Source organism: Typopeltis vanoorti, chromosome 17 (genome assembly GCF_054136105.1).
Source record: "Typopeltis vanoorti isolate ZY-2024b chromosome 17, IOZ_Tvanoo_1.0, whole genome shotgun sequence".
In the NCBI taxonomy this organism is placed as follows: domain Eukaryota; kingdom Metazoa; phylum Arthropoda; class Arachnida; order Uropygi; family Thelyphonidae; genus Typopeltis; species Typopeltis vanoorti.
In genome coordinates this window covers 75,071,167-75,098,871 of record NC_143565.1, presented here as the reverse complement: position 1 = coordinate 75,098,871, position 27,705 = coordinate 75,071,167, and the positions used below count along the sequence as shown (strand labels likewise).

General features: G+C 35.6%; 1 protein-coding gene across 1 annotated transcript in view; it reads left to right on the top strand.

Moving 5' to 3' along the window:
- Positions 1–27,705, top strand: part of LOC150097499 (uncharacterized) — a 193,978-nt gene that overhangs the window by 7,722 nt on the left and 158,551 nt on the right. Inside the window, exon 2 of the mRNA XM_090406938.1 lies at positions 9,354–10,052. Coding sequence (XP_090263064.1) covers positions 9,368–10,052 — 685 coding nt within the window. The 5' untranslated portion in view covers positions 9,354–9,367. The remainder of the gene's footprint in view (positions 1–9,353; positions 10,053–27,705) is intronic.

Sequence of the window (27,705 nt, the reverse complement as noted above, 5' to 3'; positions counted from 1 at the left end):
TCACCATACCCTACATCCATGGCACATCTGAAAAAATAGCCAAGATACTAAAACAATACAATCTACACACAGCATATAAGCCCCACCGCAAACTGGCTACCCTTATCCGTTCTACGAAAGATCAGCTCCCTCCTCTCTCTCTGCCTGGAGTTTACAAAGTACCCTGTTCCTGTAAGCTGGCGTACTTTGGACAGACAGGCAGATCAGCATCCATCCGTCTAGAGGAACACAAGTCTTACATCTTCAAACACAACTATGGCCATTCAGGCTTGGCTGACCATGTTTTGGACACCACCCACAGAGTATCATGGAAGAAAACCACCATGCTCCACCACAGCAAATTCAAGAAAGAGAGACTTTTCTTAGAAGCAGCAGCAGCTCGCAAAAACCAACCAAATCTCAATAAATATGGGTGCATTAAGCTTCCGAAGATTTGGGAAACACTCATCACCAGAGTTCCCACCTTATATTCCAGGCCACCTACTACTGCCCTTAGAGGGCGCTCTACCTAGATAGGACTTTAGTGTCACCCACGTGGTTGGGCTTAGTATTGTTTGTTATTGGTGCATATGTTACATTAATTTTTTTGTAATCCCCGTAGATGTCCTAGTGACTAGGACGAAATATAGGAAGTATTAAAGTCTATTTTAATTCTTTTTGAGTGTTGTAAAAAATCCATTAAGCCTCCAACATGATGTCCTCACAGCACTTAAGCCTCTACACACGTAGAGTAGGAAATGATTGTCAGATATACAAAAATATTTTGGGAAAATTTGGAGAAAAAAGCAAAGCTAATAATAATGGCAAATACTTGTTGGAATTCTGCTCAGGACATGAACTGGTTATTACTAACACGATGTTCAAATATAAAAAATGCACAATTTCATATGGAGAGAAGAGGCAAGGAATAAGACAAGTCTCATTGACTATGTTATTGTCGATAGTGATGTTTTCTTCCTGGTGCAGGACACCAGAGTGTACAGAGGATTTGAACTTGGAAGTGATCACTATTTAGTCTTGTGCAGGATAAAATCGAATTTCATTTTAAAAAGAAGAACATAAAAGAAAGTTTTAAAGTGAATAAAAGTTGAGCAGCTCTCTCAGATGTGAACTGCAGACTAAATTACACAAAGATTATTGAAGGAAAAATAAGAGTTTGAGAACAGGAACCAAGCCTTGGAGATTCAGTGGCAAGCCTTGAAGAAAACCCTGATTGATTCAGCCGGAGAGGTATGTGGTGAGGTTGTCTGCAAGGATAGAAATATCAGAACTCCATGGTGGACATAGGAAGTTAAAGAGACAGTAAAGGAAAAGAAGAAAGCATATCAAAAGTTCCTGGCAAATAAGTCTGCTTGTGCTCTTAGAGAATACAGAGACAAATGTAAGAAAGCTAAACTCTGTGTAAAAATAGCTAAACAAAAGTCATGGGAAAACTTTGGTAAGAACATAGAAAATAAATATCAAGGTGGCAAGATATTCTGGAGGTTGTTGAAGAAGCTCAGAAATGGAGGAAAGAGTGCTGTAAAAGAAATTAGAGAACATGGGAATATAACAAAGATCTGTATTTAAGTTTTGTAGATCTGGAAAAGTCATATGACAAGGTGCAAAGAGAGAAGCTGTTTGAACCACTACGGTTATATGGTGTCAATGGGGCATTATATCAAGCAATACTTAGTCTTTATTTGAGGTGTGAGTCAGCAGTTAGAATTGAAGGAAGTACAGGAAGATGGTTTGATGTTAAATCTGGTGTGAGACAAGGATGTACATTATCCCCTCTGTTATTTATTATCTATATGGATCGCATTATGAAGGAAAGTGGTATTAAACCTGATATCAAAATTGGAGATGTTAATGTCAGCTCTTTGCTTTATGCGGATGATGTTATACTTCTAAATAAATCTGCTACAAGTCTGCAAGATTCCCAGACTAAATTGAATAGCTTGTAATAGATATGATATTTATTATTTTATTATTACAGATGACTCCAAGGAGTCCTTAGACTCATCGAGGGAGGCCCTAAACATCATGTCCATCACAACCATTCGACATTCACACAGTATCTATCATACTTTGCCTTGAATTCATTCACTGTCATAGCACCCACAACAGACACCAGCAGCTTATTCCACTTATTCGCTACTCTAAAAGTAAAAAACCCAGCTCTAACTCCCTTACTAACCACACTCTTGCCCAGCTTCTGTGGATGTCCCATAGTCCTCCCACCACCAGTCCTCTTCTCAAAATATCCTCTGAATCATAGTCTCGATCATATCTCCCCTTTTCCACCTATCAACCAATTTCTGCAACCCACAAATCTTCAACCTGTTTTCATAAGGTTCATTCCATAGACCTGCTATCATCTTGGTCATTCACCTCTGGATGCTCTCAACCTCCTCCCCATCAAGAAGAAACCTAGGTGACCAGATCTGGGCACAGTAATCAAGATGGGATCTTATCAAGGCTCAATACAAAGGAGCAATAACTTGCTTATCTCTGCAATGGTATGAAGGTCAGCAATAACAAGACAAAGACAATGAAAATAGGCAGAATCATTGAGAATATCAACTGCATTATGAATGGAGAACCTATAGAAAAAGTGAAACATTTCATGTACTTAGGCATGATTTTAAGGGAAGATGGTAAATTAAATATGGAAATAGACAACAGAATCAACAAAAGCTGATATAGTAGGATAAATTTATATGGAATAAGAGAGAAATTAATCAAAAAATAAATTAGCTGTATACAAGATAGTGTTCATACCAGTTTTAACTTATGGATCTCAGAGCTGGGTCAGAAGTAAAACACTTCACCAAAGACTATAGACATGAGAGTTTTGAAAAAAGATTAGAGGCATGAACAGATGGCATCAATGGCAATATCATTAAAAATGAGGATATTAGGAAATAACTTGACCTCGTCAGCATCCAGGAATGCGTTAGCAGAGCTAATCTCAGGTGGTATGGTCACTTAAACAGAATGGACGAGGAAATATTACCAAAAGAAGTGTTCTCTGCGAGGTTGGCAGGAAAAGGACCCAGTAAAAGACCAAGATATAAGTGGATTGCTACAGTAAAAAGTGCCTTAGAAGATAGAAATATAAGATCTGATAATGTCGGAGTCTTGACAAGTAACAGACTGATTTGGAGGATAATTGTAGATTGGAAGTTAGTAATGTTGTAAATTTTTCATGTAGTACTATCATATCCTTTACACTCCTTGAGGGTACATGGCAGGAAATTGATGATGATATTTCTATCTTTTAAAGTACTTTTTACTGTCTCTATCCATCAACATCTTTGTCCTCCTCTGGGTCTTTTTTCCTGTCCCTGGCAAAGAACAATTCTTTTGCAATCATTCCTCTCCCATTCTGTTTAAGTGACCATACCACCTGAGATTAGCTCTACAAACACATTAGTGAATGCTAACAAAGGCAAGTTCTTTCCTAAAATCCTCATTTTTGATGTGATACTGGCATCGATGCCATCTGTTCACTCCTGATCTTTTTCAGAATTCCCATATCAGAGATCTCCAGTCTTTGATCAAGTGGTTTATTTCTAACCCTGCTCTTGGATCCATATGTTAAAACTGGGTTGAACACTTTGTTGAACACAGCTAATTTAGTGTTTTGACTAATTTCTTTCTCATTGCATATAAATTTGATAGCTGACTTCCTACCTTACCAGATTTACTAGTTCTGTTGTCTATTTCCATATTTAATTTATCATCTTCACTAAATATTGTGCCTAAATAGCTGAAATGTTATACTTGTTCTATTTTCAATATTTCTGTCTATTTCCATTGTCTTTGTCTTTTTATTACTGATTTTCACACTAAACCTATTACAACAGTTATTCAATTTAGTCAGGGAATCTTGCAGACTTGTACTGGATTTATTCAGAAGTATAACATCATCTGCATAAAGTAAAGAACTAAGATTAACATCACCTATTTTGATATCAGATTTAATACCACTTTCCTTCATAATGTGATCCATATAGATAATGAATAACAGTAGAAATAAACAATAAATTACACCATAACCACAGTAATTAACTTTAATGAAATGAAAGTACAGATATTGCTTAACAAAGACGTACAGAAAGTACAGATGTTTTTTAATAATATTTTTAATATTATTTAATACTAATATTCATTTCTAGCATGCAGCAAAAGTTTTTAATTTATAAACCACTGACTGCTGTATGTACCTTATATTCCCATTCCTTTGATTTGCTTGTTTCTACACACTGATGATGTGCTGTTATTTTCAGTATGAAATATCTGTACTTTCATTTTGTTCAAGTTAATTACTGTGGCTATCATGTAATTTATTGTTTATAGTCATGTCACAGGTACCTTTAAAGATTAACAGTAGAGATAATGTGCATCCTTGTCACACACCTGATTTAATATCAAACTATATTGTTGTACCTCCTTCAATTCTAACTGCTGACTTACAGCTTAAATAGAGACTATGTATTGCTCGATATAATGTCCCATTTGCATCATATAACTGTAGCATTTTGAAGAGTTTCCCTTTTGGCACCTTGTCATATTGCCATTTCCAGATCAACAAAAGTTAAATACAAATTGTTCATTAACGATATAGGGAACGATATAGGGAAATGTTCATTAACGATGTAGGGAAGGATCTAAGTGGAACAATTCATTTGTTCGCTGATGATGCAAAGTTGGGTAGGGCAATAGTGAATGCAGATGTCAAAGCCTTGCAGGATGACTTAGATAGATTGGAGTTCTGGGCTAAGGAGAATGGATGTCAAGTTAATGTGACAAAATGTAAGGTTATGCATTTTGGGGTGAAAAGATTAGCAGCAGTATACCACATTGGTGGAACTATACTCCAAGAGATTGATGAGGCCAGGGACTTGGGAGTGTTGGTGGATAGGGAGATGAAGTTTAGGGGGCACATTGCAAAAGTACCTAAATCAGCTCATCAACTCACTTGGTTGTTGAAAAATACCTTGACGAGCAGAGACAAGCAAGTTATTGTACCTCTGTACCGAGCCTTGATAAGACCTCATCTCGACTACTGTGCCCAGATTTGGTCACCTCGGTTCCTTTTTGATGGGGAGGAGGTGGAGAGGATCCAGAGGCGAGTGACTAAGATGATAACAGGTCTATGGAATGAACCATATGAGAACAGGTTGAAGATTTGTGGGTTGCAGAAACTAGTTGATAGGCGGAGGAGGGGAGATATGATTGAGACATTCAAATTGCTAAAGGGATTCTATAGGATTAATTCAGAGGATATTTTTGAGATCAGGACTGGTGGTGGGAGAACTAGGGGACACCTATGGAAGCTGGACAAGAGTGTGGTTAGCAGGGGTGTTAGAACTGGGTTCTTTACTTTTAGAGTTGTAAATGAGTGGAATAAGCTGCCAGAGTCTGTTGTGGGTGCTATGACAGTGAACGAGTTCAAGGCAAGGTATGATAGATACTGTGAGAATGTAATCGCATAGTTGTGTGGACATGATGTTTAGGGCCTCCTATAGAGTCTAAGGCCTCCTGGAGTTGCCCGAAATAATAATAATAAAAAAAAAAAATCCTTGTTACATTCTAAAGATTTCTCGTAAGGTGAAAATCTGCTCCTGACAGCCTCTATTTGACCTGAATCCAGATTGTTCTTCACCAAGCTTCCCCTCCACAATCATTCTTAGACATTTTTTTTCTCAAGTACTCTTGCATAAATCTTACCAGAACACTCATTAGAGAAATACTTCTGTAATTCTCACATTCAACTTTATCTCCCTTTTTATAGATAGATAGGTACTATGAGACCTCTGCTCCAATCCTCTGGAATTCAACTCTCTGATCAGTCCTGAATGATGCAGTGCAGCCACTTTAAAACTTTTATACTTCCATTTTTGAGCATATCTGGCCAAATTTCATATATTCCAGCTGCCTTTCCACATTTCATATTTTTGATAACTTTTTCTACTTCCTACATTTCTGTTGAAGCTTTTTACCATCATGCTGACATTGCTTGTTTCATTCAGCATTCTTTCAAAGTAATTACACCAGACAATCTTCAGTTTTAATGTCACCTTTATCATCTCTGATTCTTATATAGTACTTTTTCAATAGCCTCCAGGATATTTTGCCACCTTCGTGATATTTGTTTTCTACATTCTGATCAAAGTCTTCCCATGACCAGGAACTTTTGATATGTTTCTTCTTTTCCTTCACTGCCTCTTTAGCTTCCCGAGTCCACTATGAAGTTCTGATGTTTCTATCCTTACAGACAACTACACCACATGCCTCTAGCTGACTCAATCAATGTTTTCTTCAGAATTTGGCATTGAATCTCCAAAATTTGATTCTTGCTTTCAAATTCTTTCATTTTTTCTTCAATAATGTTTGTGTATTTGAATCTACAGTTCACCTCTGAAAGCTGCTCAACCTTGATTAGTGTTAAAACTTTCTTACACGCTCTTCTTTTCAATATGAAATTCAATTTCATCCTGCTCAAAACAAAATAATGATCACTTTCTATTTCAAATCCTCTGTATATTCTTGTGTCCTGAACTAGTGGTCGCTGTCAACTATAACATAGTATTAGTACTTAAATGAAGGAGATATTAAATCCCACATTATTTCAAAGCTGAATAAGAAAAAAATTGGAATCAAAGAGTTTCATACTGAATATAGTAAACTATAAAAGTATCGGCGGATACTAGTGTAAGCTAAAGCACTTAGTACAAACTGGGGCAACTCGTGGCAAAAGTTGATAAAGCTCTGATCATTATTCTTAGTATTTCCCATAATGTATTTACATTATGGGAAATAATGTAAATACATTATAATGGAAATAATGGAGATTGTTTTACATTATGGGAAATACTAAGAATAGTGATCAGAACTTTATCCACCTTTGCATGAGTTGCCCTAGTTTGTACTAGTGCTTTAGCTTACTGAATATAGAAACTATAAAAGTATCTGCCAATACTTTTATAGTTTCCTATATTCAGTATGAAACTCTTTGTTTCCAATCTTTAAGTTTCTTATTCGGCTTTGAAATAAAGTGGGATTTAATATCCCCCTTCATTTAAGTAATGTTACATTGCCGAAGTGAAGCCTATTGGTTCTTTTATTTAAGTAATAGTATTAGTGGTAATTAACCCATGTGCTGAAGAGAAATCCAACAAACATTTACCATTATTATTAGCTTTACACTTTTCTCCAGATTTTCCCAAAACATTTCTATGTCATGTAATCATTTCCTACTCTGCTATTTAGATCTCCAACAAGGAACAACTTTTCTTTTTTCATTGAGCCATTTAATGCCTTAAAAAAATTCCTCTATTTCTTCCTTTATAGAACCTTCCACAGGACTAAGTACAAATAAGTCTCATTGTCCAGTTCCCTATTCTGATATTTGCCCACATCACTCTACTTGATATTGCCTGTCATTCAAGAAGATTGTCCTGATATTTAGTATTGAATATATAGGTACTCCCTCTTTTCCCTGATTGTCATTAGGTGAATGTAACAATTTGTATTTGTCACTTAGAAAAATCTCACCTGTTTTTGTCTTTTGTTGTTTTAGTCATGCCTGTCATGTTGATTGACCTCTGTTGATGTTGAGTTGGGAGGTGATCAGGGATTTGTTCCAGTAGCTGACTTTTCACTGTTTACCATGGTTCTCTGAAGGAAACAACGGAGGGTCCTTGTTTAACTGGGCAAAATCCAGCCAAGTTGAAATTTGGTCATGTTGTACCATCATTTTACATTGTGGTTTAAGCCAATAAGAATACAATTTGGTCAGCTAAATTCCAAATTGCCAGCCCAACATCATTCATTCAGTATCTGGATAGATGTGAGCATTGTACATCAGTCGGTTCCCTGCATTCCTAAAATGACTACATGGAGGTCTCTTCCCAGTTATACCCCTTTGACTCTTTAACCACCCTGCGACCAAATCTGTGCACAGTAATTCATATGCATTCTGATCAAAGTCTTGTACAATGGAATCAGAACATCCCTACTTCTACCTGTCAGAGTACTCTGCATCATTCCCATAATCTGCTGTGTCATCCTCATAATTTTATCAGAATATCAAAATTTCAAGTTCCTGTCCACCCCCCCCCCCAAATCCTTCATCTCCTCCATGTTCTCCAAAATATCCCCACCAATACTATACTCAGCATCCCTTCTTTGCTTCCCAAATTTTAAAATCTTACACTTTTCAACATTAAACTGACATCCCCCCCCCACACACATACTCACCCATTTAGACAGTCTATTTAGATCCTCTTGCAAAGGTACAGCATTTGCTCTACTTCTCATAACTCTCTCCAACAGTGCATCATCTGCAAACAACTGTATATCACCATTTAAGTCCTTTCCAATATCAGTTACATGCAAATTAAACAATGCTGGCCTGAAAACAGACCCCTGGGGCACACCCCTAGTGACTTTCCTCTACTGGGATATCATTCTCCTGTACACAACCTGTTGATACCTATCAGACAGCCAATCTCCAATCCAATGCTCTAATTTACTATCCAACCCCATCTGTTCCAATTTAACTACTAGTTTGTCATGTGGTAATCTGTTAAAAGGCTTTCCAAAATCTGAATATACTACTGTATATGCATCACACTTGTCCAATGTATTTTCACTTTGTTCTGATAAGTAAGCAAATTGCTAAAACATGATCTTCCTTCAGTAAACCTATGCTGTAATGTTCACCATACTCTTTTATGTGGAATGCCAATACATGCAGAAATTCTCCATGTGCTTATAGTAGGACTATGTTCTACTGACCAAAAAATGTGTTCTATTTCATCTACATTTTGTTTGTTTCCATGTTCAGAAGAAATATGACTGCTGAAAACAGTGCCAGTCTCATGCAGTTTGTTGTAAACACTCTTGAATCTGGTACTCTGCAAACGGTATTCTCTACAAGTAGCAACAGCACTTCCATCAAAAACGAACATCATATCGGTATATTTAGCAGATGTAAAGATGTTTGGCATTCTTAACAACACTTCTAACACAAAATTGCATCAGGTTACATCTGCTTCTTGGTCACATCTGATTCAGAAAGCTGCATTCTGGTCACCTGATCAAACTGCTGTATCTCGACATCCATTGACAATTGGACATGTTCATATGAATGTTTTTTTTTTACTCAAAATGATTGGTTGGTAATACCACCTACAAAAATATTTACTGTTCCTCCTGAAACACCCTGTATATCTTTCTTAACCATTATATTTTTATGTTATTAGAAATACACCATTTGTATTCCATTATAAACAGTTATTCTTTTTGTGCAAATATGAAAGATATTTTCTATTTTAATATGGATTTTATTTTGTTACCAGAATAAAGAAGCCACATGGAAAGTTCTGAAGAACCACTACCTCTCTCTAACCTTTTACAGGATAAAAATATTTCTTCTGATATACCCCAAAGAACATTAGAATCTTTACGTCCACTGGAAGAAAGAGAGTGTGGTATAGGAAGTTGCCGACCATTATGGCTTCAGTATTTTGCAAACCCAAAAGCATATCTCATTGTTTTCTGTTTACTGAGTGTAGCACAAGGTGCATACTTTACATATTTTGTAGGAATACTATCAACATTAGAAAGGAGATATTCATTTGAAAGTAAAACATCAGGACTTATATTGATTGCAGATAACCTAGCACCAATCATAATTGGCATATGTGTTGTTTTTCATAGTTCCCAAAGTCATAAACCACGTTTTGTTGCATTTGGCATGATAATTGTTGTTTTCAGTTGTTTTGTTGCTTGTTTGCCATATTTTATATATGGTCCTGCTTTACATATGCTATCAAAAACAGAATTACTTTTTAATAAAAGCAAGGAGGAGTTTTGTGATAATGGAGTAAAAGAAAAAGAAAACTGCAATAATGCTACAATGACATCTAATGTCATGGTTATATCTATTATCTTTCTATCTAACTTCCTCAATGGATGTGGATCATTTATTTATTATACAGTTGCAACACCATATCTTGATGATAATGTGAAAAAGAAAAATTCTGCTCTTTATTTTGGTAAGTGTTAAATGTATGTATTATGTTATGTATCTCTTTATTTTGGATTATAGTTGAAATGCATATTATACATCTTTATGTGAAATATATTATGCAGTAAATCTTGATTTAAAGGATTTCGGATTTAACGGACAAAATTTCCAGTCCGTATATCACGTGAAAATTAACACTGTTAATTTTAAAATGTTTTTAATCAAGATTTGCTTATAATTAAATTAACAGGTTATTTTTTGTTATTCATTTCCTGTTATTTTTAACAAATTTTGGCGAATAGGCCATCATATTTGGAAAAACAGTATAGTAATTTAACCAACATAAATGAGTCACTGCTCATTAAACACGGTATAGAATTACCTATACCAAGCGCCTCAGCATCGAACATTAACTTATCTAAAAACTGGTAATTAATTTATGGAATTGACAACGCATATAAAGTAAATAAATTAAAGATAACTTTAATGAATCACTTCTATATTTCGGCAATGTCACATTGCCATCTTCGGGAACATAAAGATATGGTATGTGCACTAAGGAACTAACAAAGCAAATGAGGAAGAAAATAAGAACTAATTTTGTTCCTAAAGTCCTAATGTGCCCTCTTGCGGGCTAATTTGGTAGTCTTGGCAGTTGGGCTGAAGTTCTCAAAATGAAAGTCTCCCAAATTTGGAGCAGTTTCATGCACCCAAATTTGTTGAGGTTAGGAACGTTTTTTAGAGCTGCTGAAGATTCTTTGAATAGTCTTTCGTATTTAAACTTGCTGCGATGGATTATTTTTGTCTTCTTCCAACGAATTTTATGGTGGGTATCTAAGGCATGGTCTGCCAGTCCAGAGCGGCTGTACTGGTGAAAACGGATGTAGTCTTGGTGTTCTGAAATCCTGATATTTGCTGTTCTGCCTGTTTGGCCAAAGTAGGACAATTTGCAGCTGCAAGGGACCTGGTATACACCAGGTAGGTCTAGGGGAAGTGGTTGGTCTTTGGTAGAGCGGATAAGGGATGCCAACTTTTTATATGGTCTGTAACAGGAAGTAAGGTCATATTTTTTGAGGATATTAGTTGTTTTTTCAGAGGTGCCCTGGATGTAGGGGATAGTGATAGACTTGGTGTAGTCTTTATTGTGGAGGGGGGGAGGGGGGTTGTGGTTTATAGGTTTTAGTATTTTTTGGATTTTTTTGGGGTTGTAGCCATTGGCTAAGAAAGTGTTGAGGATGTGGTTTAGTTCCATAGTCAGGGCCTTGTCATCTGAGCAGATTAATTTTGCCCTGTTATATAGTTTTTTATCACCCCATATTGTTGTGAGGGGGTGGGTGGGATTGCTGGTGAATGTATCTGCCAGTGTGGGTGGGTTTTCTGTAAACAGAGAAAACCAAAGATCCATCAAGCTGGCGGGTGATTAAAGTGTCTAGGAAGGGGAGGGTGTTGTTTTCTTCTTTTTCTAAGGTGAACTAGACTCTGGGATGTTGGTTGTTTAAGTGTGTTAGGAAGGAGTGGAGTGTATCTGAGCCATGTGGCCAAATAGCAAACACATCATCCACATAACGAAGCCAAATAGTGGGTTTTTGTGGGGCGGAATTTAAGGCTTTCTCTTCAAATGTCTCCATAAAGAAATTGGCCAAGGGTGGGGAAAGTGGTGAACCCATGGCTGTCCCCTCTATCTGTTTGTAGAATTTTCCTTGCCAAACGAAATAGCCTGAGTTCATTGTGAACTGAAATAGGGCTGAGATATCGGGAGGAAACTTGGCTTGGATGAGCTCAAAGGTTTCTTTGAGTGGGACATTAGTGAATAGGGAGGAGACGTCAAAACTGACCATTATGTCGGTGTGTTGGAGTGTGAGGTTTTCTATACTGGCTTTAAAGTGGGCCGAGTTTTTTATGTGTGATGGTGTGTTGCCAGTGTAGTGTGTGAGCGTTTTGGCTAAATGTTTGGCTAATTTATATGTGGGGGGAATCAATGCCATCCACTATGGGACATAATGGCACATTTTGTTTATGTATTTTTGGGAGTCCATATAATCGGGGGGGGGGGTCTAGAGTTATAAGGTTTAAGTTTGTTGGTGACTTCCACAGGCCAAGAAGTGACTTTCTTAAGGAGACTGTGGATAGTTCTAATCTGAGAGTTGGTCGGATTATATTCAATGGGGAGGTAAGTAGTACGGTCTCGTATTAAAGAATTTAGCTTACCTTTGTAGTCTTTTTGGTTAAGTACCACAGTGGCGCTTCCCTTATCAGCTTTGGTGATTACTATTTTTTTGTTGTTTTTTAATTCTTGTAGGGCTGTATATTCATTTTTGGATAAGTTGGATTTTGGAGGTTTGGCTTTAGTGAGAACACCGACTACATCCAGTCTCACGTTGTTGGCGATGTGGTTAGGCAGGTTGCGAATTCCACGCTCTATTTGGATCATGATTTCTTCAGCAGGTATCCTTTTAGGAGCTAGGGCGAAATTGTGACCACGTGAAAGTGCGGTGAGTGCTTCAGGCTTTAAAACTGCCGACGAGAGGTTGACTACTGTGTTAAGTGGTGGCTGGGGTACAGAAGTAGAAGTCTTTGTCAGGTTTTCGTATTTTTTCACGTGCCGACTATGTATTTTTTCGAATTCCTTTCTTGCCGATGTGCCGAATTTCTTTTAGCACAGTATCATACTTTGAATTTGGTCAGGACGCTTCAATTCCGTATATGCGTTGTCAATTCCGTAAATTAATTACCAGTTATGTCTAACCAACGTATAAGTCTTACTACTAGAAACTTATCTAAAAGTGTGTGTGTAAAACTTATCTAAAAGTGTGTAAAACAATGTTTTTGTTATTACAGTGCTAATATTGATAAAATTGCAGTATAAAGTTAGATATTTTTATTTAAAAAAAATTCTTAACGATTTAACGGACACCCCTTAGCTCCTATTAGTCCGTTAAATCGAGGTTTACTGTATATATATTTTTTTTCATTCAGAATCTCATAGTTTGTGTGCACTTATTAACTACATTTGACTCTTACTATAGCAAACTTGTGACCACAGGAATAGTTTGCTCTAGTGAATTTCTTTTAGCACAGTATCATACTTTGAATTTGGTCAGGACGCTTCAATAGTTTGTTATAGTGGTGTTTCTATAGTGAGAATGTACCAGTTATTGAGATGGGCTTGCAATCTGACTGCAGTTTTAATATCTGAGGCATTTTCAGGGATTCTCTTCACAAAATTGAAGTTTTGCTTTATTTTACTAATGTAATATATATTTGCATACATACATATACATGCTAGTACTTAATAGTTTAAGAAAACATTTATAGTAATATAGGTTTTAACATCAGTTGTACATACTGTAGAGCAGTTTTTAATACTAAATTTCTCACACTACTTATTATTCCTGCATTCTAATACATTTCTAATGCAATTTGCCTCTACATTATATATCAGAGATATCCATCTTTTTTTTTGGTCCCAGAAAAAAACTTTTTTTTTTTCATTAAACTTACAAATATTCGAGTCATGGAATAATGAACAGAGCTCAAGCTGTTTCTCATCACTTTAAAATGGATAGTGGGAAAAGACAATCCATTCTTTGTCAGGCAGTAGTTTAGTATATCAGAGCTGAGTGGAGTCAGAGGGGAGTAATAGTAGCTACAGGAATACTGATAATGTATTGATGTTTCTCTTATACAAATTCCAGAATTATCAGGAACAAAGAGAATGAATTTGCAGTACTGATAGCCTCAAACTCAAAGATTATCACTAAAATGTGATTGATAGAAGATAATGACAGCCTGATAGGAATAGACAGAGTTGTTTAACGTTTTAGCAGGATAAGGAAGGTAAATGGGGTAGCAGAATGTTACTTATAAGTTGTGCCTTCTCAGGATATCAAATTTGGAAGGACATGGCAGTGATGGTTTTGATAGTGTATGCTGTGAGATAGAAGTGGCATGTTGCTATAGGCTAAGAAACATAAAAAATAAAGCAGGAAATTTAGAGAAATTAGTTTGGCAAAGCAAGTGATTATTATGGGATATTTTAACAGTAACAATATAAATTTTGCAGAGGAAACAGCTTACAAAAGGAACTGAATTGCTGGAATTTTTGATATAGAGAGCATGTGGTGGAGGGAACATGAAGAACCAGAATTCTGAATTTGGTTCTAACAGCAGAGGCCATATGGCTGTGACTGAGATCACATCCTTTACCTCAGATTGTGAGAGTGACCTTGGAGATTGAATAGACAATAAGAAGTATCAGAGTGAAAGGAAATTATGTGAAATTATAAAGTGGATATAATATATAATAATTCTTGCACCTATGGAAGTTCCATGGGTGGAAGAATTTGAAGCAAGAAATCAGCAGTGCATAGAGCCAGTTAAAAAAAAAAAAAAAAAATATTAATTAAATATATATCGGCAAATTGCATAAGTAATGATAGCGATTTAGAGTAAAGTGGATGACTAGAGAAATCAAACAAGAACTCCACATGAAAAATGAGGTTATGAAATAAGTATGTGGAATATGGAGGTATAAAAGTTTTACAGTAGTTATACTGCATAATTTAGAAGACCTGATCAAAAAGTCAGTTCAGATGATTGAAATGGAGTTCTTATAGTATCTATAAAAAGGAAAATTAGAGAATTATAGTAATTTTTCTACTAGCATCCAGGTAAGAGTTATGCAAACATACTTAAGAAAATGCTAAGAAAAATTGTGTAAGAAAAACTTGGAGAAGAACAAGCTGAGTAGAGGTTGTCAGCATCAGATTTTCACTTTCTGACAAATAGTTGAAAAATTATGGAAATATAACAATGATCTGTATTTAAGTTTTGTTCATCTGGAAAAGCATATGACAAGGTGCCAAGAGCAAAATCTGTTTGGAACACCACAGTTATATTGGATAAATGAAATGTTATACAGAGCTGTGATCTATGTTTAAGTTGTAAGTCAGCAGTTAGAATTGAAGAAGGTACTGGAAGATGGCTTGATATAAAATGAAGTGTGAGATAAGAGTACACTCTTATTCATCATCTATATGGATCATATTATGAAAGAAAGAAAGTGGCATTAAACCTGATATCAGAATTGGAGATATCAAATTTATCCCTTTGCTTTATGCATTTGATGTTGTACTCCTTAACAAATCCTTTGACCACGTGTAATGCTGTAACCTTTGCTACGGCACAGTATGACCTTTGTTGTTCTTGCACCAATAAACCCTAAACCAACCAACCAACCATAACAAATCCAGTGCAAATCTCCAGGGTTCAACTGAATTGAATAACAGCTATAACAAATAAGAAGTCCAAAACTTAGATGTGGTTTAGGTTGATACATGAACTGCATTTTAAGTGGAGAACCTATAAAACAAGCAAAATATTTTGGCAATAGCTCCAATATTTTACTTGGTCTATAGGTTATTAGGCATACTTTTTAGTGAAAATGGTAAATTAAATATGAAAATAAACAACAGAATAAGCAAAGCTAGTATGGCAGGCAGTCAGTTGAATGCATTTATATGGAATAAGAGAGAAATCAGCCAAAACACTAAACTAACAGCATTGGTGTTCAAACCAATTTTAACTTATGCATATGCATCCGAGCGTAGAGTTAGAAATAAAACAGTTGATTAAAGACAGGAGACCACTGATATGAAAGTTCTGAGAAAAATTAGAGGAATGAACAGATGGTATCATTGGCAGAATAATTAAAAATAAACATATTAGGAGGTGAGTTTTTATTGTTGCATTTAAAGAATGTGTGAGCAGAGCTAATTTAAGGTAGTATGGTCACTTAAACAGAATGGGGGGGGAGGAAAGGTTAGTAAAAAAGTTATTTGATGCAAGATGAAAAGAAGACCAAGCTCTAGTGAATTGATGCAATCAGAAGTGCCTTAGAAGGCAGAAATATAAGAGCTGGCAATATTGAAGGACTGACAAATAATAGACAAATTCGGTGAAAAATTGTTTACCAGGAAATTACAAATAATGTAAACTTGATCGTCTATCACATACCCCCCCCCTCTCCCCCCTTGAAGAGAGAGAGAGAGAGAGAGATAGAGATAGAGTAGTAGCATGAGGAACATAAGACCGAAGCTAGGAAAGCAGCTAGTATAAAGGAAGACAAAATTAGAATATGAAAGGAGACTAATATTGTGATCCAAAGAAAATTTCAAGGAATTCTTTTATGTGCATATGCAAATCTCTTACTAGCCAGATGTGGGTAGTAAGAGAAGAAATGATTCTGCATGAATGATCTTGTTTAGGTAGAGATGGTAGTCAAGACCAATACAAATGCCATTGTGGATCTGTTTAATCACTTTATTAGGGTATTTCATCTGGCTAAAACAGATTTTATTCTTTAAGGTTGATGGTTTAGGAGGTTATGAAGAAGATGTATTTCAAATACTAAGTACTTTTCATATGTTTATAAGTACTGGGACTGGATAGGATTTTGATACATGTTTTTTTGAAGAGAATGGGTGAAAGTGACTGCTATTGATTTGGCTGAAAGTTTTGCAACTGGAAAAGTCCATGAGGAGGATGAGGTGGTTATTGAGATTTTGGAGTAACAATAAGCGATAGTATACAGAATTGGACAAATGAGAGTAATCTTAATTATAAGAGTCAGCAGGTACATACTGTTATTTTTCTGAATTCTGTAGTCACTAAAAAAATACATGTACTAACTACAGTGATAAGTTTTAATACGTAAATATTTCATCCCAAGTATCTTGAGATATCCTCAGTACAGTAATTCAAACAATACTAGGAATAACATACAGTTAGGGCACATGATTACAATGGAATCTCAATATGCGTGCAGTAACGTGTTATAGAAGTAAATTAAAATATAACTGAACAAAAAAAAAAAACATATATAAAAAGATGTTGAATTGGATTTAAATGGTATTGATGTGAACACAGATTGATAAGAAAATAACTATTTATTAACTTAAAAGCTAATATTTCGCTGGTATTATATCCAGCATCTTCAGAGCACACAAACAAAGTTTGTTACAAATGCGAGACAACCACAAATCGGTGTAACTAGCATAAGTAATTGCAGCGTGAAACACAAGACTAAAGTCCTAATACGGCGCCATTTAAGTTTAAAAAAAAAAAAACAGTAGTTCAGAGTTTTGAAATATATATATATATAGTAGTCCAAATAGTAGTCCTTGAAAGTTTTGAAAAATAGTAGTCCAAAGTTTGAAAAAAATAAAATAAAAATAATTTTTAATTTGGTCTTACGATGACTGTCTCCAAAATCTTTGGTAGCTTTATACAGCCAAATTTTATTTTATTTTATTTATACAGCCAAAAATTTTATTTATTTATACCGTCATCCTAATTAAATTAAATTTTATTTTTTAATTAGACCAGATTTAAATAGACCAAATTAAAATTTATTTTTATTTTATTTTTTTCAAACTTTGGACTACTATTTTTCAAAACTTTCAAGGACTACTATATATATATATATAATTTTTTTTTTTTTCAAAACTTTGGACTACTGTTTTTTTTTTTTTTTAACTTAGATGGTGCCGTATTAGAACTTTAGTCTTGTGTTGCACGCTGCAATTACTTATACTAGCCCCACTGTTACACCGAATTGTGGTTGTCTCGCATTTGTAACAAATTTTGTTTGTGTGCTCTGAAGATGCTGGATATAATATCAGAAATATTAGCTTTTAAGTTAATAAATAGTTATTTTCTTATTAATCTGTGTTCACATCAATACCGTTTAAATCCTATTCAACATGTGTGACGAACACATAAGCCTATCCACGCATTTATATATAAAAAGATTATTTTACATAATTTTGAATCGCTATTTCCTATACTTCAGGAATAGTAAGAACGTCATTGCGGTTTAAATTTGGTCTGTGTAGTAGGGCTTCAGCACTTTATATAAATGTTCATGTTTATATAACGATCTATGTAAGAGTTTCAACTTTTCCCAATGGACCCTATGGTTTGGCTTTTCAACTCCATTTTGAGAGAGACTAGATTGCTGCAGTTTGAAAAGACGAATGTGGTCTTGATGTTCCAAGATGCGTTTCTGAACAGATCTACCTGTTTGTCCAAAGTAAGACAACTTGCAGGAGCATGGGATCTTATACACGCCAGGTAATATCAGAGGTGAGAGTTTGTCCTTAGGAGAAGGTAACAAGTTATAGATCCGGTTGATAGGTTTGTCAGTAGTTGCAAAATTGTATTTCTTCATAATTTTTGAAAGACGTTCGGAGATGCCTTTGAGACGTTTCGGAGATTGCCCAACCAGGTGACATCATTAGAAAGATGAACAGTAAAGGCTGGTATTGAGCCTTGTGGAACCTTGCTTGCAACCTTCCTTTTGCTAATTAATCCCCATAAACAACTCTCTCATATTCCCAATCCTGTCTACTAACTTGATATCCAAATCTTAAAAGGAACCTTAAATATCAACTTATAATTTGGTAAGCCATCATTGCAGAATTCATTTTATACAACGAAACCTGTGGCGAATTCATCACCAAATGCTGCCTTAGTATTCTCTGTATGCTCTATATTTTATATAGCATGTTTGAATGAAAGGGTTTACAGTGGTTTCTCGAGCAAGTTTATATATTGGTTATCATTCGTATTATTTTTAGTAAGCATGCGACAAAAGTTATGACTTTTGTCGCATGCTTTTTAATAAATTTAATAAATGACAAACTTTAAATACTATTTTCAGCATTCTTGCAAAGTCAAATTGTCATCATCAAGAAAACAAAATATCAATAGACAGATATATCTGGTGTTGGGAAAATAAATGAAAACTTACAGGGTTAATTTATTTTTTTATGCTTATGGCTACATGAAACTGGTAAGTGAAAAGTACAATCACAATTTCCAGCAACAAATGATGAAAATCTTAACATATAAAAGTTCATTACATAAAAGGCACAACCAGCTTTCTAAGTCTTTCCTTTTTTTTATATAAATAAAGTAAAAGTAACTTGTCATAATCAAGCCAGGGACAATTATCGTCCTGCTGTAACAAGCATGACAAGGCTGCATGTTCTCACAACACTTCACAACATAAATGTAGCTGTATCCTAGGTTTAATTAGAGAGCAGTTGTGTCTTGTGTGAGAAAACTTGATCCATTAGAGGAGGACCATTTCACATTACATCATCTTCTAACAAGAGGAGGAGTTCTGTTGATACCATGACGAGGACTATGAGAGTGACTACAAGAATAACGTCTTCGTGGTGAGATGGGACCGTGATCTTCTGTTTCCTCCATAACCACCGCCACCACCATACCAACTATAGGTCCAGGCTGGAAAGCCAATTCAAGGCCTCATCTGTCACTTTGTGGATGTCCTCTAGGCCACCACCGTGAAATTGGCACCTTGGGCAGTCGTACACAATATAAGTAATCGTCTGAACCATCGGAGAACAATGACAATAAGGGTGATCTGACAGCACCCATTTATGTAGAAGGTAGCGACATCTTCCCTGACTAGTTCTGATCATGGGACGGCTGTCTCAATCCCCCCCCCCCCCCACACACACAGGGTTAATGGAAGCTACCTAGTGGTCATGGTTAGTGACATGGTTAATATATAATCTCATAGTATATATAATATATAATCTCATCTTTCATACTTCTTATCTCGTTCCCAAGACATTCCACCTCCTCTTTCAGCTCATCTATCTCTCTCTCTCTGCAAGTTAGTCACTCTTACTCACCATTCATTCTCTCAATCAAGACCATCTCTGAAACCTTCACAATCATTCAAGAGCCTTCCACACTCCCAACTTATTTTTTCATTCATATTTCGCTCGTCATTCTCTCCTATCATACTACTCATCTCCGGACATTCATTTCTCATCCCTGATGCAACTAGGTCGGTTATCGAAATATATAATTCATTTAATTCCTCCCACTACCTACATTATACGCATATATGCACCCCCCCCTTCTCTCACCTGACACATATCACTCCCAGGACATATACATGCAACAAGCACTGCATGCCACAAAGTCCTTTATTATGTTATGCAAAATAGAGTCCTTAAATGGCAGAGGACTTTGTGACACGCCATTTGTAATTGGAGCTGCGGCAGCCATCATTCCTTTCTGCTGAGGAACTACTAAACTAAACGCTAAACACTATATTATATATACACACACATAAACAAACACTATATTCAACTATACTAAATAGCGAAAACTCATCTTCCCTTCCATCATAGATGCATCCGACTCTGACCTCACCGTCCCAGTAACCCAAAAATAACACAATATATAACAACAAAACTCCAAAAGCAGCACCACTAAAGGACGCTTATGTTACTGAGAAAAAAATGTAGCACAATTCACATTAACTTCCAGGCTCTATCCACAGTTTAAAAAACACTTTTTTTTTACCACAGCTCAAATTCATCGCCAAGTGCTTCAGCGACTGTTGGAGAATTGTTTTGTTAGCAATTCATTAGAGAAATTTTTAATTTTCTGAAGCATTTTCTTGCATTCTACTACCAATTTTTATACCATACATAGAAACCTAAAAAGTAAAAACTTCAAATAAGTCATTCTGGATATTTTCTAGCCTCTATTAAACTTCTAATGTACATATACCTAAACAAACCAGATAAGTCTGCATATGATATTCAATCCATAACAGCAATCATAGCTTTCTTTCAAGAAAAACTAGTGCCAGGGCAAGCTTATGAAAACTAAAACTGATGATTTTGGTAGTCCTTGAAAAAAAAAATATATGGAGTTGCCGTATTTTTAGTAAGAATAGATGCAGTATTTTAGTTATGTAGTAAGAGCAACATCATGAAAACTAAAACTTCCAGACCTGAATACATGAATTTTCAACCAAATGTGTTGGAAAATTTTGTTCACTCAAATATTTTTTGTTAGCAATTCATTAAAGAAATTTTTAATTTTTTGAAACATTTTCTTGCATTCTATTACCAATTTTTATACTATACATAGAAATCTAAAAAGTAAAAACTTCAAATAAGTCATTCTAGATATTTTCTAGCCTCTATTAAACTTCCAAGGTACATAAACCTAAACAAACCAGATAAGTCTGCATATGATATTCAATCCATAACAGCAATCATAGCCTTCTTTCAAGAAAAAATGGTGCCTGGGGCAAGCTATGAAAACCAAAACTTCTAAATGGAGTCAAAAGACCCATTAGATACTAACATACACAATGCTCATTCAACCACACCTTAAACTGATTTAATGTTGCTGTTCTCACTGCACCCTCAAGCAATGCCTTACACTTTCCAAGTAAAATAAATGTCTACTTCTCCTCTTGTTCACATCCTTGTTCAACTTGCAGTGATAGCATGTTGTTCTGCTCTGTTCTCTCTGCACTTTTGTAAAACTCTTTAAATTGATCTGCTACGAATATGTCTCGATCACATCATCCCTCCCCTTTCTTCTAACTTTCAGGATCTATACAGATGCATTCCCTCAATTTATTTTCATACATAACATTCTAGACATCTGTCATTACCATAGTCACTTTTCTTTGGACCCTAGTAAAATGTTTTCATTTTGGTAGAAATCAGGTCACTAAATTTGAGCAAAAGAACCTAAATGTGAACTAATCAAGGTTTTGTACAATAGAACTATAACCTCTTTTATAAAAATATGATTTTTATATAATTGCCTTAATATATTAAGACAAGAGAATCTGGAAATTTCAAAATTCAATATTTCTTTATTAGTTAAGATAATTATTATTATTATTATCTGAAACCACCAGGGAGTCAAGGACTCAGCATGGGAGGTCATACATCACCCAGCAGACAAACTGTTCCACTCGCTTCACTGTGAGAAAAAAATCTAGCTCTCACCTCTTTCTTTATCATACAAAACCTTCACAGATGCCCCTTGTCATCCCTCTTTCTGCTATTTATCAGTGTCTGGAGTCCCTATATACTATCAATCTGTCCTCCTAATCTAGATATTCTCTTTGTTACTCCTATTTGCACAATTTCCATAGCTCCTTTATACCTTCCAAACCAAGGAGACAACACTGCACACAGTAGTCCAGGTGCAGTCATATTAAAGCTTTGTTAAAGGCAAAAGGGCCTCCTTACTTGTCAATGTCCATTTCAACATTGTAATTATCCTCTGAGTTGTATTTGCTATGTGACATTTGAACTTCAAATTCCTATCCACCATAACTCCAAGATCTCTAGCCTTGTCAGTCACTCAAAATATAATTCCACCACTATAATATACTGTTGGAAATAAAATCCCACCAAAGTGCATAACCATACACTTACTAACATTATGCTGATAGTCATTTTTGTTTGCCCAAATTTCCAGCCTATTCAAATCATTTTGAATAGGCTGGAAATTTGGTGATCAGTGATGCTACTGTATATATCAGTAGCATCACTGATCACCCTGCTTATCTTTGCATCATCTCAACAAATGAACATCTGTTAGATCCTTCCAAACATCATTAATGTATAGAGTGAATAACAATTCTTCAAAGATTGATCTCTGGGGTACACCACTGATCACCTTAAATCTGGAGGATCCACATTCCCATATACCACTTCCTGATACCTGTCCCTCAACTACCCAACCACTTAGTGAAGTCAATAGTTTATATTCCAATCCCATATTAATATAATATTAAAATAATTAAGAAATCAAAAATATTAAGTTTAAATTGCGTTATGCGTAGATATACCTATGACTGCATTTGTACTCCAGAAAAGTACAGTCAAAGAATTAGCATGTATCAAAATGATCTGAGACTATCAAAAAAAGAGAGAAAAAAAAAAGGGGGGGGGGCAATTTAACAGCAACCGAACCAAGGACTGTAATTAGCAATGTCATGTCCTTCCTGAGTTCTGTGCATGCACAGACCCACCTGTGCAGGCATTTGAAACCAAATCAAACAGAATAGGCTGGTTAATCCTTATTACCATTAGTGTCCTAAGTCTGCATGTGTTCTTTTTGATGGTTTCGCCTATTCTGACAGATGATACTCCCAATTTTTTTGTAGGGGAAAAACCCTTCAACCTTTGTTTGAAATCGGCTAACTCACCATTTGACCCAAATGGCGAGTTAGCCATCTCTTAAGACCCAGGCCTTAAGATATGGCCTGGGTCTTTCCAACCAAAAGGGCTCATCTAAACAAATGGAGCTACAGAAGCTCAACTTAGCAATGCACAGTTCATTATATAGAAATATCGAATATTAAAGATCCAACATTATTTCAAAGCTGAACATATGTAGAAACTTTAGAAGCTTTAAAATTTTGGCCAGACAGTTTATGAGAATACAATCCTTGGCATTGGAGTTGCCTTAGCTTGTACTACTTAAAAGGCACAAATGCTGTCCAGGCAACCGTATATTTGCCTTTTATTAGTCATTCGGTAGAGGTTTCACTGCCCTGATAGCTGTTTCAAATTGGTTGGTTCTCTTCAGAGACCAGGAAGACACCTTAAGAGAACAAGTACTCTCATTCAATGCCAAAGCAATCCTGTGTCAGAGTAAACAAACTTATTGTCTGGTCTCTGAAGAGAACTAATAGTTCAAAACAGCTGTCAGGACAGCGAAGCATTTATCAAATGCACTATAAAAATGCAAATATACGAATGCCTACACAGCGCTCATGTCTTGTGAGTAGTGCAAGCTAAGGCAACCCCAATGCTGAGGATTGTATTCTCATAAGCTTTCTGGTTAAAATTTTGAAACTTCCAAAGTTTCTGCATATATTCGGCTTTAAAATAATGCTGAATCTTTAATATTCATTATTTTTATATAATTTACATTGCTGAAATGAAACCATATCACTCTTTTTTGACGACTACAGTTTATTATTTTGAATTATCATATTAAATTTTATTTAAATTGTTTAATGTCAAAATGTTTTGTAAAAACTGCCACTAAAAATTATCTACACCGCTCAAAACAATCAGGGGATATTTTGGTTTTCTTGTAAATTATAAAGTTATAAAAATAATTTACAAATGTAATACATTTATTTTAAAATATTCTTAATAAACAACAGTGAAGAACATGCAACTGTGTACAAAATCATGTTAAGACTTGTCAAAACATGTCTTACCCATATTCGCATGTGGGGGGGATATAAAAGCGTGGCTTGTTGCGCTCAATTCGACAGTACATAATTATCACTTCAATTGCAAACTTGTTCACCTACTACCCATTATTTTGTTAAAAATGGCAGAGCAACATGACATCCCGGAATCCATGGCTTGGAGAGCCATTGGTCGATTAGAAGCTGGACAAACACAGGAAGTTGTCTCTCATGTGTGTCATGTATCTGAAAGCGTAATTTTGAGACTTTGGAACCGCTTTCTAGAGACGGGAAATGTTTGCCGAAGACAAGGTCAAGGTCGCCCATCCACAATAACTCCAAAAGACAATCAATATTTGCCATTACTTGCCAGAAGAAATCGAACATTTAATGCAACACAACTTCGAAGCGAACTTGCCACAGCAACTGGCAGGCTGGTATCGACACAGACAGTATGAAATCATCTTTATGCCATAGGTTTTTATGCTTGAAGACCAATGGTTTGCATTCCAGTTACTGCAAATCATAAAAGAGCCTGAAGAATTTGGGCACAGGAACACCGCAATTGGACAAATGAGGATCAGGCTGGTGTACTTTTTAGTGATGATATATACACGATAGTTCAGTCTGCAACCAGATAACTGAGATATCTTGATAAAGCATGAAAGGAGAATAAGAAATAATCCACAGTTTGTTCGTGAAAGACCCCAACATCAAGGTGGGAGTTTGATAGTATGGGTTGGAACAAGTATAGGTGGCCATACTGATCTCTATTTTTATCAGAAATGGTTCCTTAACAGCTCAGAGGTATCACAATGAGATTTTGGAACCTATAGTTCATCCATATGCTGCTGCAATTCGCCAAGAATTCATTTTTATGGATGACAATGCTCGTCCACACAGTGCAAATTTGGTACAAGAGTGGTTTGAGGAAGAAGGTATTGAATGAATGGACTGGACTGGCTGTTCACCAGACTGTAATCCAATCGAACATGCCTGGGATGCTTCAGGTAGGTGCGTTTCTGCTCGCCTGGTGCCACCATGATCGCGTCAAGAGCTCGAAATTGCTCTCATAGAAGAGCGGGGAAATATCCCACAACAACTGTTTGATCATCTTATCCGGTCCATGCAATCAAGATGTACTGCTGTTTTGGCTTAAATGGAAACCATACGCCCCATTAAAAAAAACTAACAAAAGTGTTTTGGGCTATTCTTGTTGTTGTTCTTGTTAAAATTATTTCACACTAAAATGTAAACAGTCCCTTATTTTAATATATTGGCTAACATAACTTAAAAAAGGGTATATATGTATTTTAGGGCATTAAGGGCGAGTATAGAAGGCAATTATAGCAGAATAAAAATGTGGAAAAAATTATGTACATACCTTGTTTTTTCCCTTGTTTCTTTCCCACAAAGTTCTGATGATGGTCAGATGACGACCGAAACGGTCCACACCCCCGTTTGTCCCAGTTTTCCACATAGGGATACCCTTCCCCTTCGTTCCCCCCCACAACAAAATAATATATATATATATGTTTATATATATATTATTAATAGTAACCCGGGGTGCCAAACTTTTCCCCACGTCCCAAGCACATCCCATGTTCTCCCCCCCCCCCCCCCCATTTACAAACAACCTTCAGCAGGAGCTTGGATTTAGAAGGCATTTTTAAACCAAAAACAAGGCATGTACAAAATTTTTTCCACATTTTTATTCTGCCATAATTGCCTTCTATACTCGCCCTTAATGCCTTAAAATATATATATATATATATATATATACAGTATATATACCCTTTTTTGAGTTATATTAGCCAATGTATTAAAATAAGGGACACTCCTAAACAAAAACAGGCTACAATAGCCGTTAATTATACTAATAGTGTTTAAGAGGAGTAACATGGGAATTTCCCAGAAACTATACTTAATGTAAAAAGTCTTTTTAGCATGTGATTCTAGGAATAGGTGATTTCAGAAACACTTCAAATGACATCAGAACTCTATATGCTAGCAAGTTTTGTGAATAAGACTGCTGTTAAATAGTTCACACGATAGAATAAGAAACCAAAGGTGTAATACCTCCATGTGATCTCAAAGCTGTCAGAAGATATAGGGATGAGTCTTAGCTAATCTGAGAATAGCTGTAATGAATTAAAGTTGTCACTATTTTTGACAATAGTTTGTGTACTTAATATTTGGGAGACCGATTTTTAGATCTTCAGATGCCAGGCTATAGAGTGTTTCTCCTTCCTTACCCAAGTTGTGCTAGATGCATTTACAGTATATAGCATTATACTGCTCTCCTCAAGTTTCTGATTTGACTTTAGGGAAAGTGGTGAAATATACGTGATCTAATAACACTAAAATACTCCTTTTTTTTTTCCTTCTTTTTTTTTTAAATTAAGCATTGAGAGAGAGAGAGAAAGAGAAGGGTGGTGGAATCAAACATTCTTTTGAAGAGATTCAAAAAGATTACATTGACTACAGTTCTTAGGTATCACTAACTAGAGGTAACCCTCATATTATGCGATACTTATACAACGTGGTTTCGATATAAGACAGTATACAAACTGTAGTAACCCTTTATCTTTTCATATATTTTTCATAATTTGATATTAGGGAATACCCTTTAGCATGCATGCTAAAGGGTATTTCCTCTACCATAGGAATTGCTTACCATACAAAGTGTTTATTGGTAAGCAATTCCTTACCGTATAAAATGCTTATTGTTGAAAATTGTTTTCGTTTTCTGCCAGGAAAGCGCATTAAAAATCATAAGTGTGTTAATCTCAAGTTGAGCACTTTATTTTTTGATGAGTTATATACAATATGTAATGCTTTTTTTTATGTAAAAAATTATTTTTATAGTAATGCCACTTAGAGAGCTTTTGCAATATGGTTGAAAATGAAATTAGTGAATTAATTGATGGGAAAATAGATTTAAATGAGGAGGAACTGGTAAAATTAATAGATGACGTCGAACCAAATGGCAGGGAAAGTTCTGCCGAAGATTCTGATTGCGATGAAGATTCATCGCAATTAGAATCAGTTTAAAGAAATTAGCAGAAGGATTGAACTTGGCAAGAAAGTTATTTTATGAATAATGATCTTTCAATGGGATTATATATACTATCATCCTTTTTCCAAATGTAAACAAACAAAGTTTGCGTGTGACATAACTTCACGACTGGGCTACTTGTATATAGCTGTTAATGGCTTAACATCAATTGTCTTAGTATCCCATGATGCAAGGCATATATCCTTACAGACATGTATAATACTGTGCATTATGGGAAGGGCCACAACCCAGACTGGCTTTGACTTTTATTGAGGTATGTTAAAGTGCAGGCCAAAAACTCTGAGTGATCTACATGAACACTATATCTCACTGAGTGACCCTAAAGGATCACTACTAAACCCATCACTCCTGATCTGAAAGTCACTCCATGACAGGAAACTCAAGTGGTGGTGGTTCCACTCAGTGACAGGTAAAAACCAGCAACCAGACAGAGCCTCTCTATTCCCTGGGAGGTAAGCTACCATCAACAGGAGCCAGATTCATAAGAGATACTAAGGTGATAATTGACAATTGACATTTATTCTTTAAGGG